This window comes from Peromyscus californicus, unplaced genomic scaffold (assembly GCF_007827085.1).
Source record: "Peromyscus californicus insignis strain IS unplaced genomic scaffold, ASM782708v3 Scaffold_10__1_contigs__length_136768540, whole genome shotgun sequence".
In the NCBI taxonomy this organism is placed as follows: domain Eukaryota; kingdom Metazoa; phylum Chordata; class Mammalia; order Rodentia; family Cricetidae; genus Peromyscus; species Peromyscus californicus.
This window is the reverse complement of record NW_026294391.1, coordinates 134,103,028-134,120,185: the sequence shown is the minus strand read 5'-3', so window position 1 is coordinate 134,120,185 and position 17,158 is coordinate 134,103,028. Positions and strand designations below refer to the sequence as shown.

At 48.3% G+C, this 17,158-nt stretch overlaps 1 protein-coding gene across 9 annotated transcripts in view; it reads right to left on the bottom strand.

The window, feature by feature from the left end:
• Atp2b3 (ATPase plasma membrane Ca2+ transporting 3) overlaps positions 1-17,158 on the bottom strand; it is a 73,294-nt gene that overhangs the window by 9,026 nt on the left and 47,110 nt on the right. For 5 of the 9 annotated variants that reach the window (XM_052741616.1, XM_052741606.1, XM_052741643.1 and 2 more), the window contains 5 exons: positions 16,692-16,883; positions 14,249-14,462; positions 13,241-13,452; positions 11,919-12,026; positions 9,474-9,656 (listed from right to left, as the gene is read on the bottom strand). In XM_052741616.1, the coding sequence (XP_052597576.1) occupies positions 9,474-9,656; positions 11,919-12,026; positions 13,241-13,452; positions 14,249-14,462; positions 16,692-16,883 (909 nt within the window). Of the gene's footprint in view, positions 1-4,567; positions 4,722-6,455; positions 6,650-9,473; positions 9,657-11,918; positions 12,027-13,240; positions 13,453-14,248; positions 14,463-16,691; positions 16,884-17,158 lie in introns of those variants that run through there. The other 4 variants (XM_052741651.1, XM_052741661.1, XM_052741675.1 and 1 more) reach the window with 3 other exon arrangements.

The following is a 17,158-nucleotide window of genomic DNA, read 5'->3' as shown; positions in this document are numbered from 1 at the left end:
GTAGGGAGGGCTTGAATAAATTCCACAAGCTCTCAGCTGCTGGCTGTGTGGCAGTACTCACAGCACCTACCTGCAGGGCCTCAGACCAGGGCTGCATTTTGTTGTGTGCTTTAGTGATTTCCTGGAAGCTTGTTTCCCTGGGATTTAGCCTGTAGTTCCAGAAAGGGTAGGACAGGGCCCTAACAAGAGAACTGACTGATGCCTTTCCTAGTGTGGAGCCAGTGTGTACACTGTCAAGCAGCTACAAAAAATACCAATATACTCTCCCAGGAAACAAACCCAAGTGGGGTGATTTGGCTCAACATTGATTAATATTTTGACAACGGAGCAAACTTGGCTGTTTTCCAGCTCCTTCCTTGTTGAGTGTGTGAGAGTGTGATGAGCATGCCTTCCTGGGCTCTGGAAGTTTATGTCCAAGCAAAGCTGCAGGGGCTTACCTGGCTGGGTTTAGCTCCCTTCCCCCAATGGGTGAAAGGTTTCCATGTTGCAAAAACCCTTTAAAATGAAACAACTGTTGTGATCAGTTTCCAAATTCTTCATCAGAACCTGGAAGAAGCCCCTCTGGTGATATGGTGCTCAAATCTTTGCTGTCCTGCGTCAGAAGGTATCTTATCTCAAACTACTGAGACAGTAAACATTCGAGTATAGAGGCCCAGTGCTGCTACCCTAAGGATGGCCTGGACTTGACTGCTGGTTGGAATGAGAGGGTTCCCAGGGTGAACTGATGGGGAACAGACTTTGGTGTTTGGCTGGAGAGGGTCAAGGGTGTGTCTGTTCCCATGGGAAAGAGACACAAAAGAACTTATGGGCACTGGAGCCCAGAGAGGCTTCAGTGATGCCAGGATCCAGGCTTGCGTTTCCAAAGATCATGCTTCTTCAGTTCCTACTAGGAGGGAGATACTTAGTGCTCTGTTTTTGTTGCTTGTTAGCAAAGCTGGATGACTGCATAAACCCCTCTCCAGCTACCCTTTTGAGATTCTTGATACTCACTAGGAGAATGAAGTCTTTTAGCCTTAGTGATTGAGAGTGTGGCTGGGGTGAGAAGGGGCATGATGGACACCCACAGAAAATAGGATTTCGCAGCTCCATTTTTTCCTGAGCCATCCAGACAGGCTGGCCTTCAGGTAATAGTCCAGGTCACAAGAAATGAGGTGGCAGCCATGAGGGGGAAGATAATATGCCCTGAACCCAGAGTATTATTAATGAAATGGCTGTGATGGGGACAGCCTTGAGGCCAGGCAAGGGAGGAAAAATGGCTGAGTAGGGTAGAGGCTGCACAGGCCGTTCTGTAGCTAGGAGTGAGGAGGTCATGGCCAGCTCAGACTGTGCAAGGGGAATGTGGGGATGTGGAGGGACTCTTGTGTCCAGAATCAGTAGCAGGAGAGGGGGTGGAAAGGAGGGAGGGAGGGAGGGGAGGAGAGAGAGAGAGAGAGAGAGAGAGAGAGAGAGAGAGAGAGGGAGAGGGAGAGGGAGAGGGAGAGGGAGAGGGAGAGGGAGAGGGAGAGGGAGAGGGAGAGGGAGAGGGAGAGGGAGAGGGAGAGGGAGAGGGAGGGGGAGAGAATGCATACACAGTGTGGGACATTAGAAAGGATGAGAAGAATATATTGAGCCCAAAGAATCCTGGTCACCTCTCCATCTGGCCACTCTTTGCATTGGCCCCAGTGCACAGGATGAGTGACTTTTATCCCTAGAGAGCCTAAGGCTCTTAGTGGGAATACCTTTCAACAGGAAGCTTATCCAGTACCCAAGAACTACAGGCACAGTCCTCTGGACTCTGAGTGGGTGAAAGGCAATCTGGCCTGGAGCAAGTGACGAGGATGGAAAATTTCTCACATATGGGGCCATGGCTTCTCCTTAGGAAACCTTGTGACCTCTAGGGATAGTCAGGACAGCTGTGGTCAAAACACCTTGCACAACATTGCATATTTTCCAGGGGAGCTCCATCATGGCCTTCACCCTGCTTTACTTTCAAGCAGCTTTGGTTCTCTGAAGAGTTCCAAGGAGATGGGTAGGGTGAGCTAGTGGCCACTCTGCCACGCCTGCCTGCCTATGGGGTCCTGGGTAGGTCCTTGCCCTTGTAGGCACCTGTCTTCTCCTGGCTTACGAGGGTGCTGGATGCAATGATTTGTGAGAGCCCTCAGAATTCAGAAGTTAGGCTCTGAACTCTAGATGGAACTGCTATATGTGTGGCAAGAATAAATTCTGGCCAGTGACTTCCAGAAGCAAAGCACATCCCACTTGAAGTTGCCAAGGTGACCCAAACTGCTTGTTCCTCCACAGTGAATCTTTCTTAGGCTGCCTACCTTGGTTTGTTTGGAAACGGGACCCCTATACCTTCACAACAGCTCCCTCCTCAGAAGACCCTGCCACTGACCTCTCACATCTGCTTAGGTTCCTCTGGAATGGCTCATGAACAAACAGCAGGAGGGTAGTGTCTCTCCCACTGTACTTACCAGGTACTGTTGGGACCCAAAGGTGGGAAGGAGGGGAACAGATAACCATGGAAGGAAGGAGGGAGAAAGGCAAGGTACTATGGGCCAAGGAAGAAAATAAAGACAATCTGTAGGGATGAAATAGGAGAAATGGGGGCTGAAGAGGCAGTAGGCTTCACCCTAGGTAGTGGAGACAGGTGAGGAGGGGCCTCAGAGGCTGATTGGCTCCAGTGAGGGCTAAGACCAGAGCTTTGGAAGAGGTTTGGGGGGTGGCATACATAGAAGAGTCTTGTCAACTGCCCTCCCCCTGAGGCAATAGGTACACAGGTAGATGGATGGACAGACAGACAGACAGGTGGGTAGGTAGAAAGATGGGAAGTGCAGAAAGATGATGACACTGAAAAATGTGTTGGAAGTCAGTGGGGAGAAAAGGGCTGAGCAGATCTGTGTGTCCTACATCCATTCCCCATATTGTTTAGAGGAAAGAAGTTGTTGGTGCCCCCCTGGGCATGGCCAAGGTGTGCTGGAAGGTCACGGGCCATTCTATCCTTAACTGATTTGGTAGAGCCTCCTACTGGCATGTAAAATATCCCTGAGATCTTTCTTGGTCCCATTTTGGTATGCCAGGAACACTGGCTGCTCTCTAGACCAACAGTGACATGTGTCAATTCATACCTGTGGCCCAGGTGGGTGGTCCAAGGGGTGTACAAGCTGGAGGTGCATGTGGCCTGTCGTTTGGAGAAGGGATGTCTGTGCACATACATCTATGCTGTTCCTGAGGGGCCCTTATCCTTTCTTTAAAAGGCAGAGCAGCCCAAAAGAAGAGCTTAAGGAAGAGGAGGGGCACCTCCCACTGGGGACCTCTCACCAGTTCCTAAAAAAAAATAAATAAAAGAAAGAAAGAAAAGAAAAGAAAGCAAGCAAGCAAAAAGAAACTGGAAGAGTCTGTGATGGGAAAAAGGTGAAGCAGTTAAGGCCTTCCGTCTGCGTGGGAGTGGCATGTTCACGAAGGGAGCTGCTGGGGACTCACTGGAAGGAAAGGAAAGACTTAGCATTGAACCATCCCAGCAGGGGCCCTGGACTCATACTCGAAGGTTTACTGTTCACTTTTTGAAACCTCTTGAATTTGTTACCAAAAGTAGGCAACCCCCATAGGAGTGACCCCCGCCTCCATGTGGTTGCCTGCATTCCCTCCTGTTGGGGCACTGTAGGGTAACAGGTTCAGCAGTCTATTGTCCTCTTCTTTGTCTTTACAAAAAGATGTGAGCAATTGTGGGAGCTTCTATCTAGTCAGGCCAACCCCAGGGTTCTCTTCAAAGTGTGAATTGCATGGTGGGAACTTGTCATTGAAATGTCCTGGCTTCTCTGAGGAAGGAGTAGAGAGGATTGCACAAGATTGGATTCAGATCCTCCAGTACTGAGGCCTGTTTGGAAAGAGCAAGATGCTTGGGGACACACAAAACAGCACCTGCCTGTCCTCTGAGCTCCTGTTATCAGGCTTCCTCTAACAGATCCTGGCTCAGGGAGGGGCCTACAGGGCAGGCACCAGCTGCTCAGGAGAGGCACTCTTGGTCACCACTGAGCCCACCTGGGGACTGGAGACAGGGGCATCCTTTGGAAGCCACCTCAAGGAGAATGCTGGAAGTTGTCACTTTCTTCTCCGAAGAGATTAGCTGGATTCTTCTGCTGCAAATGATACCACACTGTGGGCCTTTGCCTACCCCAGAAGGGTAGCCCTGGGCCACATGTTTTCCTGACTCTCACCCCAGAACATGGAGCAAGTCCCCAGCCTGACACCAGACACCACTGGAAGAAGCCTGAGTTCATGAAGAACCATGGATACATGCAGACAAATTCAAGAAAAGAAAACCAATGGTAGCAGGGGTACTAAATGCAAACTAAAACCCAAACAAAGCAAAGGACGAAAGGCCCGGCAGTGCTGTGGCGTCATTTCATAAGAGAGTATGGCTTTGGAGAGACACCGTCTGGCGGGAAGGACTGGACAGGGCAGTAAAGAAGGAACAGAAAAGCCACGGTGAGCAGAAATGCAAGACTGGAAAAGAGAAGGCAGAGTCGGGGAGGCTTTATCTTCCCCCAGGTGCCATTTATGAGAGAAAAGGGAAGTCAAGACTCACTGCCAGCAGTGCTGGTGGGCTTGGCGGCAGAGAGAGTTACGTGAGTAGGGGTAGAAAGATTGGTTACGTCATGGAGCTGGCTGAGGACTGAAGACCGCCGGCGCACAGCACCCTGAAATGACCCGCTTCTCTTGAAGGTACTCACTACCTCCATCTGTGGGAGAGAAAATGAGATAAAGGTTGGCTTGCATGGAGGTCCAGGCTACCACACAGGGTGGGGCTGGGTGAGGGCAGGGGCCACACTAGGGACATATGGGGCCAGCAAAGCCTCAGCTAGGTCAGCCCCATCCCTGGAAGCTGACAATGCTTTTGACAAAGCCATGACTGAGAGAGGGTTTGCTGGGCAAATGGTTAGTGGTCAGAAGTGTGGGAGGGAAAGGTCACCGGTAGAAACACACTGCAAACATTTTGTAGGCAGTCACTTGCATTCACAATACGCTCATCCAGAGCCACTTGTCAATAAGTACCTGTGTCTGGAAATACTTCCTTATCCTACTTCAGTAGTTCTGAACATGTTTTCCGCCCCAACACACCTGAGGGATATGACATGCTCTTATTAGAAAGTGGAAGCATTCTCCAGTGGTATGTGGGCTGGAGGCTCTTGCCTGGATTCCTGGGAAATCACTGCCCTTGTTCACGGTCCTCTTAGCAGAGGGTCTCTTGCTCTGTCCTGCTTCACTGGTGTGGGGGATAGATAATCCCCCAGATTTCTGCAGCTCATTGAAGTGAGGGGGACCCTCAGCAGAAGATATATTTAGGCAGAAGAGGGGCTTCCAAGAGCACAGGCTTTGTCTTGTCAGAACTCTTCCTACAGCCCCAGGCATGGAGGCTGGGAGGACTGGGAGGCAACTGTGCCTTCTGCCTTGTTCCCACCCTTTAAGCTTCCTAGAAGATGAAGGGGAAGTACATATGTGGAAGATGAGACCCATGGGAGGGCCTTGTGGATAAATCCCGCTAGAAGCCTCCTGACTCATTTACTTTGGATTTTCTGACCCTGTCTTTGACTACGACATTGTGACAAACACAGGAAGTAGGGTCTGAAGGAACTGTAGCTGAGTAACCATATCCAGTGTTATGGCACTGGGAGACCACATGCCTAGACTCTGGGAGGCCAGAGGCAAGGCCCACTGGCAGCTTCCTCTCAGAGAATGGCCTCAGCGGGGAGAGAATCTTTGAGGGTGGATCCACCTTCTGGAAAGTACCATGTAGTTCACGGAATAGTATAAGCAGACAAGCCAACATGTATTTCTGGAGTCCAAAGACCCTTTACTGCCTGGTCCACCCAAAGCTCTGCAGTGGGAACTCAGTGGTTTCCAGTTTCCGCTGGCTTTCTGACAGGACTTCTACAAAGAAGCAGCTTCACTGTTGACACCTTCCTCCAAACAAAATGTCTTTCAACCTTGGACCCACTGTGGAAAGACTTGTCATCCTTCCATACAACCTGCCCAACGCAGCTTTTCACCCAGCATGACCCACTTTCTCACTCTTTTCCTCAAGAGAAGGTAGGCTCTGAGGCTGTGACTGCATCTGTGAGGAATATGTTGTACACGTGGTTGAGTATTTCATGGAAGAAAGATGTTTGATGTGGTGGTGTTGCAGACTCTAGGGTGTGGGGTTGTTTCTTTAGATTTCAGTGTTTTTAGGCTATGAAAAAGACAAGGGATGGGAAACCTGCCTTTGCTGCCTCAGTTTTGCATCAGTCTCCATGATGTTTTCTGTGATGTCCCCGTGGGGTAACCATATCTATGAAAATATCACCATCACCACCCTACCCCCACCAGAGGCCTCAGCACTGGCCAGGAACAAGGGCTCAGTCATTGGTAAAGAGTCTCATTAATTTATAATGGAATGCAAAAAAGACAGACCACATTATGAACATTCAAAAAGCTACATGTTCTAGGTTTGAGGCACTCTCTTTTATTGTAGAACAGCACCCTAGCATCTGGTGCATTGATACATTAATATAGAACAGTGGTGAGAGCGGGCATCAAGTTACTTTGTAACAGAAAATGTTGTGCAGGCCTCTGAAATCCGGGGAGCAATTTTGTGGTTCACAAGATCCAGAAATCTTGGGGCAGTTGCCTAGAAAACACATACAACCTGAAGAGCCTTCCACAGGCTTTAGTTCTGTTTTTACAAGCAGGTTTTTTGAATCAAATAGAATAAATTGAGCTTATTCTATTTGATTCAAATAGTGAATAAGTGACTGGTTCAGTATTCTTGAGAGGCATGGTGACTCTGACATGATAAAGCCACTTTGAAAAGTCATGGGAGTTGAGATCCCATGGGGGAACCAGTGTGGCTTTACTGAGGGCCGAGAAGTGTTCTTGAGGAACCTGTGCTATCCTTGGCTCTCACTGGCTGATTTTGGGCCACTCCCTCTTTCCCTGGAGTCCCATCTCCTTGCTTGCAAAGCATGTACATGGGCATGGAACAGTAGAATGACATGGAACACAAAGACTCCAAGTGGTGGGACCCACTTCTAGTTGGGCAGCGGTGGCATACCCAGGAGCTTACAGACACACAAAGATACAATATACATTGGTGGCCAGGCTACCACTGACACTAGGTTGGGGTAGGGTTGCTGTCTCAGCAGGTAGAAATGCTAACTCTTGCAGAGTCGGGGCACTGCTGTACTCTTTTCCTGTGCTTTGCATCAGAACTGGAGCATGACAGATAAGATCTGCCCTGAATCAGATCAGGATAGGGTACTGGGAGTGGTCACAGTCATAGTCTCCTGGAAGGTACAGTTAGATGGCCACATGCACACTGGGAAGATATGAGGGCTGTTTTCTGACATTTGCTGTGCATTTATGCTAGTGAGTAAACATTTATTACAGGAAACAAGTCAAAGCTACTTATTCTGCAGCCACGCCTGTCCTGGGCACTGTGTTGAAGGCACTGGCTCACCCCATGGAGAGAGGAGGCTTGGGCTAGGGATCTAATGGTGGCTCCCCTTTTCTCAGGATCCATTTGAATCATAGCTAGGGTAACATGGCTCAGATGTGGACCCAGTATATGCCTCCCTGGACACACTGGAGTCGGTTCTCAGGATGCTTGGTCCTTGAGGAATGCCTTCAACTTGGACTTTTTTGGTGCCACCTCACCCAGTCCTGAAGGATCCTGCTCTCTAAGTAAGTTCCCCCAAGGAATTCTGGCATGCTCAGATTCAGTGTCCTGGCCTCAGTTGTACAGATGGCCCATAGTGGTAGGAGGGGGTAGTATGTGAGAAGGCATAGACTTGGCAACATTTAAGTAGGCTTTTATAGCATGGAAAATGAGCCCTGAGAGTACACAGCAGCAAGCAGGGAGGCACAGCAGTGTGGGTGGGCAGGGTGTACATCTGGAAAAGCAGCACAGAGTCATAGGGAGAGAGAGAGAGAGAGGAGTGGAGTGATGCCAAGAAGCTGGAGCTCGAAGACCACAGTCAGAAGCTGAAACTTCATCCTGGGGATAATGGAGACAAGCTCCACAGGCCTCAGGGTGGCATCAGAGGAGCAGGCATGAACAAAGACAGATGGAAGGCAAGGAATGATCCCAGTGGCAGGCATACCCACAGAGCCTAAAAGGGAGAAGAGGGGCACTCTCAGGATAGATACCATTAGATCACTTTGGGTTGTACTGGAGTAGCTGTATGTACCTTGGAGCCCTGAGGACAGTCTGAGTATGAATTCTGGACCATGTGTGGCAAGACAGCTGGAAGAATACATGGGGAGGCATGTGAAACCAAGTACTGTCCCAGTGAATGAGTTGCCAAACAGACTCAAGGAGAATCTACCCAGCTGGTTCTGCCTTAGCTGGTAAGTTCCCAGAGAGGAAAAGTGATTGTACCTACAACAGAGGTAGTGACAGTGGCATCAGAGAGAAGGTAGCCAAGGCCTTGGATGAGAAAAAGACAATGAGTAAAAGTGCCAAGGTAATTTAGAGGATACCAGCTAGGCCATAGGGAATTGCCTACAGGTCAGTCCAGGAGGCTGCAATGTGAGGAGGTCTGGTGACCTGGTGGGGTGTTTGGGCTCAGACAGTTCCCTAGCAGGCTCTCCCAGGGATTTTCAGCATGGGAGAGCAGGAATGGAGTGGGAGGTAGAGATACCAGGAATATAAAGACAGAGAAGATGGAAACTCAGAAGGAATAGCAAGCTGTCAGTATTAGCAGGGCCAGCAACAGTTCCAGAGGGCAACTGGGAAGCATGGAGTGGAAGAAGGCCTTGGCAGACAGTGGTGAGAGCCATTAGTGGGAGTGGTGGGCAGTGCAATCATGAGAGGGTGTGAGGGGAATATGAAAATAGGCAGCAAGTATGGAACCTTCTAGTAAGAAAGCTGGCCAAGAAAGGATTGGGACAGAGAGCAGTGTAACCTGGTACATGGTTTTTTTTGAAGCCTTTACTACTGCCTCTTGTTGGCAGTCAGATGTTTTGGGGAACTATAGTTGATGGCTTTGGCCTTGACTAGCTTAGCCTATGGAGATTTGGGCCAACTTGGTCTTGCACAGTAATTCCAGCAGACTCTAGTGAACAGAGAGCCAGCCAAGGGCTCTGTGAAAGGGACATTTTCCTCCTTCACACCCAAATGCAACTTGTCTATTACCTGAGCAGCTCTTACCAAGAAAAGCAGACAGTGCTGGTTTGTATCCCTGAGAGAGCCACTAGCTGCTAGCACATGTTATTATTCAGTTATGAGAGAAGCTACCTGGGTACTGAGGGAACTGTTATGGAGAGGTGATCTAAGTGGGTGGCCAGCCAGTGGTGGGCACCTCTATGTATAGGAGAGGAACTAGACACTGCCTCTGTATGCTTGGGGGCCAGATCCAGGGAGTTTCCTGCTGGCTTTGGGGTCTGTATGCCCAGTTTCTGCCTCTTGCCTGCTTTTTAAGGCAACAAAATAGTCACATGGAACAGCAGCTTACCTGTGTCTGGATCCGGTTGAGGCCCCGGAACCAGAGGATCTGGCCTCTGCGGAGCTCTCGCTCAGCATGGTCGATTTCCTCCTCTCCCTCAGCCAGCTCCTCATCAGTCATCTCGTCCTTCCCAGGCCCATGTCCTGCTTCCTTCAGGCACTTGAGCTGGCTGGTGGGGATGGTGGCAATGACCTGGAAAAGCCACAGTCAAAGGGCAGCAAACAGAGGTGGCCATGACAGCAGGCTGTACTGTGGCCAGGAATAAACTAGGGGCCCCATTTCTCAGAGATAAAGCCCATATCCCGGGCTTGGCAGACCTTAAACTACTCCTTTCCTTGTAGCAGACTCCTGCTCCACAGAGTCTCATCCAGGGCCAGGGAGCAGAGAAACCAATGTATGGCGAACCATGTGAGAAAGACAGTGCTTGCCTTTGGCCACTCCTGAGAAGGATCTTGATATGCATGGGGCATCCTTCCTGAGAAGAATGGGCTCAGTTAGGGCCTTGGGCCACCTGCTAGTGTATGTATTCCTTATGGGACACAGAGGGGATGGATACTGAGGCCATCCATTTGAGTACTGTATAGTACTCACTATATCCACGTGATTGACCTCACAGAAAAACTGCACACCAGTTCTCAGGTGAGCTTCCTAGCTGATAGCACTCCCCATCTGCTGGCCTTCATGGTTGCTGGAAGAAAAGCTGACTGCCATGTTCTCTAAGATTGAGCTCCATGGAAGCTTTTGCCTGGCATTTTCTGGAGAAAGTACATAGAAAAGGGCTTGTGATCAGGGGCCTCGGGGGAGGAAGAGGTGACAAGAAGGGAGGGCTGGGATGCGCCTTTCACTGTCTGGGTAGAGGATGGTAGGTCATCCTGTTCCTCTTAGGTTCCTGTCAGCATGACAGGAGTGGCTTTAAGGTTCTTCATGGAGATTCCTTTTTTCCTAGTTTTGTCACTTTGAATGTGTATTATTTTTATAATTAAAAATACCCTGAGCTACAGGCAGGCAGCATGTATCCAGGGGAGAATTGCAGTGGCTATTACATCAGGGAGTTCAAACATTAACTAGAGGCTGGCATGGGCAGGGCAGAGTGGCGTATATGGAGTCTAGACTGTAGAACATGAAGGGATTCCATTGGACTGTCAGGCTTAAGTGTTACAGTAGGGAGGTGCAGTGATGGGAAAAAAAGAGATTTCTTAAAAAGGAGATGGAAAAACTGTGTGAGTTGTCTCTGATGATTAATGCCAGGGGCCAGCAGAGGCTAGTATCTGCTGTAGTCGAAGTGGTCTCTGTGGCCAGCATGGTAGGGACACACACCAATGGATAAAGAAACAAAATTCATAGTGTTATAACCTAAATGATACCCCCTTACCCCCTAGTGGTAAGCCCTAACCATCAGTTTGGAAGTACTGGGAGAAGGAAGATAATAGAGGTTAAATGAAGTCATTTGGTTGGAGCCCTGATCCCACCAGATTTGTGCCCTTATGAGAGGAGATACCAGAGAACTCCCTAGGAACACACTGTAAGAAAGTAGCTAGTCAGAAGTCAGGAAGGTACCCCTACCAGACACTGAATTAGCTGTCCTTGATCTTAGATGTCAAGCTTCTAGAGCTGTGAGAAAATACATGCCTTCCATGTAACCTGCCTGTCTTTAATAGTTTGCTGCGACAGCCTGGGCTGATCAAGACCCAAAGAGAAGAAGATCCTGGATGTGGCTTCCTATAACAGTGTTCCTGAACTCTGGAGAAAATGCTTTCAGTGAACCATGGAGGGGGCTGGCTTGGTGCCTAAGATTGTACTGGCTGCTGACACCCAAGATGTTACTTCCTGATCTCATCATTGGGTGCTACAAACTGCTCCTTTGGGGGCAGCTGAGGCTTTCAGGTCTGCAAGTGTTGTCCTGCCATTTTCCATTTAGTCAAAACACCTCATTTTTCTCAAGCTCTCTTTGTTCCACAGATTTCATAGCAGGGTGTTGTTTAATTTCAAATACATTGGGACATCCCAAACCTCACAGGCTGGCCTGCCTTCTGTCTTGTTTTTTGTACTGCTGGGGACAGAACCAAGAACTTTACGAAAGCTAAGTAAATGCTCTATACCCAGATACACTGCAGTCCCCCAAATATACAGGTTTAGCAGGCAATTTTTAGCTTCTACTATGGGGAAGGAAACTGGATGATTCCCAGGATAGTGCGACATTTCTGCTCTATGTTCTCATTCCTGAGGTTGTCACTTGTGACCTTGCCCCCAGGTTATAGTATGTCATAGGCCTGAGCCTGAGTACACACCACACACTTTCCAGGTCATAGGCTCCAAGATTTTGGGGCAGGGAGTAAGGATAGGGGGAGGCATAAGTGGGACAGGATGCTTGGCTTCTTACCCACTCTGAAGGCCATGAACAGAAGCAACCAGAATGAAAGCATTGGTAAGAAAGTTGATGAGGCAGACACTCACCTGTCCCCAGACCAGCTCCCCAACACCAACAAATAGGCACCAGAGCCACTGTTCTGTGGACAGTGGGGAACAGCTGAAGGGCTTCCCACCAAACTGGACGATGACAATCTGGGGGAAGGAATGGAAAGTGGTGGGCAGAGAAGTGTATTACCAGGGTAGCTCTTGACTTCTCTGTATTCTGCTCAGCCCTCTACAAACCTTTTCTTCCAGATTGACTTTGCCTCCTGGGAGCCAGATCAGCCTGGCCATAGGCAAATGTTTTCTGGCTTCCTGCCTTTTTGGTAGACTCTGGGAAATGCCTTGGCATTTCTTATCAGCTCATTCTCCTCTTTTGTCCATCAATAAATGCCTAAAGATGGTTCCCACAGACTAGCTGCCCACAGGCCAAAGATACCAGGATGGGTCAATGTGTAGCTTCACATGCTGACACCCAAACCCACCTGCTATCTGGTGCCTCCAGCCTCCAGGTGAGACTCAGATGTTTGGACCATCTTTCCAGCTTCAGCAAGACTGTTTTCTTATTTGCCTGCTCTGCATGACCCTATAGTATGAGGGTCACCCTGCCTTGGCCTCCTGCCTTCCTTTCTGTCTACTTTAGGAGAAGTCCTACACCCAAGGGCAATATTTTTAAATGCTAACTAACCAGTTCATAGTGTATAACCCAATCTATCTCAGAGCCAGTTTCCAGGCAACCAGGGCCAGTCTATACCCTGTGGTGGGTTAAAATGATTTATGCTAGCCAAGATAAAATCTGTTGACCCTCTCATTCATTTGGTCCTGGGAAGCCACAGTAAAATTCCCCTCTCATTAGTTCCTTACTGGCATTTGTGGGTGGCCACCAAGGTATAACGTGCCCCTCCTCTTGGGATCTGTGAATGGTGAACTGCATTTGTATGACAGCCATTTCCTGATTTGTGGGACTTACTATAAATGAAATTTTGTTTGAACACACTATACTTTAGAGCATTCAGCCCCACCTGTGGGAGCTGAGCTTGCCAGCTTGCCAACCTGCCCACAGTGTTGTGGCAGCCAAAGTTTAACATGTCAACCATGTGCACGACGAGCATTTCTTAAAGAATCTATAGTTATAGAAAACTAAGGAATTAGGTGCTAGAAATGGAGATGGTTGACCCAGAGAGAGTCAGAGAAGAATATTTCTAGCAACCATGTGAGCAGGATGGGAAGATAAAGGCCTTCCATAGCCCTTTGGAATCTAGTAGGTTAGACCAAAATGAGCCCAGCAATGTTTGGAAGATGAAGAACACCTGCTCTAGAACACAGAAGAGATTTGCAGACAGTGCCCCTACACCTTCATGGCCTACCTGAATTCCAAAGGTGCCCAGGACAATGGTGCAGAAGATGGGGTTGCTGAAGATGCCATCGAAGACATTCCTCTCACCATGAATCTTGCGAGCATTGATCTCATTAAAAAGCTGCATCATGACGAAGGTGTTAAAAATGATGGTATAGTGCTCTGAGGGTGGCGAGTGCAGGGGTGCATTCCTTCCACTATCAATGTCAAAGAAGAGCTCTCCTGAAGGGAAGAGAGAGGCAGGGGCTGAGGAGGGAGATCTCTTAGCACTAGTGGCCACTCTCCTTCACCATATCTGCCTCAAAGATGTGCAGTAGGGCACATGGTGAAGCAGGAAGGTATGGGTCAAAGGTATAGAGCAGGCCTGTTCTTTTCTGTCTGTAAGTGATGTATCCCATCCTGTGCCAGACTGAGGTTACAGACAGGGCCCAAACATGAGGTTGTAGTATGAATCTTAAAGGGTCTTATTAATAAAAACAAACTTGAAGTCAGGTATTCTGGTGAATGCTGGAAGATCAGAGAAGCAGAACAAGCCACAGCCACCTCACCTTGCCAATTCCTCAGCTGATCCTGTTTCCTCAGACTGGAGGAAACCTCTGAGTCCTCATCCAGAATGAATCTCAGCTGAACTGTTGCTCAAAAGCCTAAAAGCTTAACCAGGCCAAAAGCTTAACCCCCTCTAGTTCCTGGTCCACACGCCTTAAATACCTTTCTGCTTCCTGCCATAACTTCCTGAGATTAAAGGCATGTGTCACCATGCCTGGCTGTTTCCAATGTGGCCTTGAACTCACAGAGATCCAGAGGGATTTCTGCCTCTGGAATGCTAGGATTAAAGGCGTGTGCTACCACCACCTATCCTCTGTGTTTAATATTGTGGCTGTTCTCTTCTCTGACTCCAGATAAGTTTATTAGCATGCACAATATTTTGGGGAACACAATACCACTACATGAGGCCACAACAACAGTGTATTGAAAACCTTGTATATGGGCTGAAGCGTGTGCCTTAGGTCCAACTTACCAACAAAAAGCAAGGTAAAGATAATGGTGAGCTGGTAGACTGCATGGCCAAGGATGTTCTTCATCATGGTACGTGAGATGAGGGGTTTGTCCCGGCCATATGGCTTCCGCAGCAGCAGTGACTCAGTTGGGGGCTCCGTTGCCAGGGCAAGTGAGGCAAATGTGTCCATGATCAAGTTCACCCACAACATCTGCACAGCTTTGAGAGGAGAGTCCTGCAGAGAGGGGGCAGTTACCTTTCTATGTGCTGGCCATGCAGGATCACAGAGAAACCTTGGGATGGTACAATATGAAAGCCTGCCACTATTGAGAAGCTCAGCTTTGTGAATATCATGCCAATGCGATCTGGGAATCTCATTCCCAGAAGCCTGTCACACAAGTTTCCTCAGGCTTGCAGATGTTTTCCATTGGGCTTCCAAATTACCACTTTCCTCTCCCTCTTCTTGCCTGGTGGCAGTGATCTCAAAGGTGTGGTCTGAGGCCTTTTCAGGAACTACAAAGTCCCAACTAGTTACCAGGGCTTTCAAGATAGCCCAATAACAGCAGCCTGCCTTTGAAACCAGAGTCTCTCACCTCACAGGGCAGGAAGAGGCAGAAATGTTGACCCCAATCTGCTTTCTCATCATCCCCATTGAGTGTCTCTTTAAAAATCAGCGTTGCTGGGTGGCAGTGGGGTGCACACCTTTAATCCTAGTACTTGGGAGGCAGAGCCAGGCAGATCTCTGTGAGTTCGAGGCCAGCCTGGTCTACAGTGAGATCCAGGACAGGCACCAAAACTACACGGAGAAACCCTGTCTCAAAAAAAAAATCAGCTTCATAGGATCTGAATGTATAACACCATGATGAGTGAGTGAATGAAATCAAATGAACTGAGAAATTCACATACAGAGAAAGCAGACGAGTGTTTGAAAGGTTGGGGAGGCAATGGGGAGTGGCTGCTAATGGGTGTGAGGTGTCCTCTGGGGACCATGAGAATATTCTGAGAGTAAATCAAGGTGATGGTTATACAACACTGAAAATGCCAAAGCCTGGGATTCTGCACTTTCAAATGGCTAGGATGGTTACTATGATATCATTCATACTTGACTTAGATATCAAGAAAAAGTACCTGAGGGGCTGGGAAGTTAACTCAGTCAAGTGTTTGCCTTACAAGCATGAAAATCTAAGCTCAACTCCTAGAGTCTGTATCAAAAAAGCTTGGCATGGTGGTGTGAATTTGTAATCTCAATGACGGGAAGATGAAGATGTGAGGATCTGTAAGACTTGCTGCCTAGCTAGCCTGTCCTAATCAGTGAGGCTCGGGTCCTATTGAAAGTCTGTCTCTTAAAAAACAATGTGGAAAGCTACCAAGGAACACCAGAGGTTTACCTCTGACCTCTACATGAACATGAATATAGGTGTATGTACACCTTGCCAACACACACACACACACACACACACACACACACACACACACACACACACACACACACACGCTTGAAAGGACCAAGATAATTACCAAAAATAGTTAACTACTTTTTGACAATAAAGTCAACCATCACTAACAAGAAATCAATAAATTCTGGCCTCCAACCAATGGGGAGGATGAAAGCATTGAGAAAGAGGAAATCTAAAGTTTCTCTGTGACTCAGTCATTCTACTCCTAGATCTAGACCCAAGAGAGTAGAAGACATATGCACATTGAAACTTGGACATGAGTGTTCTTAGCAGCACTACTCACAATACAATGAAGTGGAAGTGGCTCAAAGCTTGGTCAGCTGATGAATGACAAACAAAATGGGGCTTATTGGACTATTGTGCAGCTATGAAAATGAATAAAGCATTGGTCCAAGCTGCAACATGGATGAATCCTGAAAACATGCCACATGAGATGCGGGGTGCAAAGGCCATATGTCAAATCTTCAAATTGGCACAGTGGATAAAGGCATAAACATAATGGCCTGAGTTCAATTCCCTGGGACCCACATGGTGGAAAGAGAGAATTTATTTGTACAAGTTGTCCTCTGGCCTCCACATGTGCACTGTAGCACATATATGTGCCCCCTCCCCTTTGCAAAAACTGTAAAAACAAACCCCAAAAGGCCACATGTCATTTCACTCCACTGATACAAATTATCTACAATAGGCAAATAAATACAGGCAGAAAGAAGTGACAGTTGTCAGGAGCTTGGAGGGGGATGGGGTATGACTGCTAGTAGGTGAAAGGTTTCCTTTAGGATGGATGAGTGTGTTTTGGAACTATATGGAAGTGATGATTGACACTGTGAATATACTAAAAAATCTACTAAACAGCTACCATGAACAGATAAGATTTTTGGTATGTGAGTTTGATTTCAATAAAAAGAATCTGAAGTAAACAAAATACTTGCTCTCAACATAGCCCTCTTGAGCCCACACTACTACTCTTAGAAACCAACTGCCTTCTGTAGGCCCCTGGTGCCCACCTGAGTGATGCAGGCACCTGTGAAGGCCACGATCACAGCCACCACGTTGACTGTCAACTGAAACTGCAGAAACTTCGAGATGCTGTCGTAGACATTGCGACCCCACATGACCGCTTTGACAATGCTGGTGAAGTTGTCATCGGTCAGGATGATGTCAGAGGCCTCCTTGGCCACATCAGTGCCTGCAATGCCCTGGGGGATGGTACACAGGCACAGTGCTCATTTCTCAACCCCTTCTTGGCCACCCAGCCCACCTGGGAGGGTCCCCTGCCTTTCTCTTCCAAATAAAGCCTTAATTGAACAGTACTTGTTTTAATCTAACACATTCTGTGCTGCAAACTGCATGTTGTCACATGTGGCTGTGAGGTGGCCTTTGCTGCTAAACAACACAATTGCTAACAACATGGCCATCTGTACAGCCTCCCACAAGGCCCAGCTGCCACTGGGTAGCTACTCAAAAGTCCTTT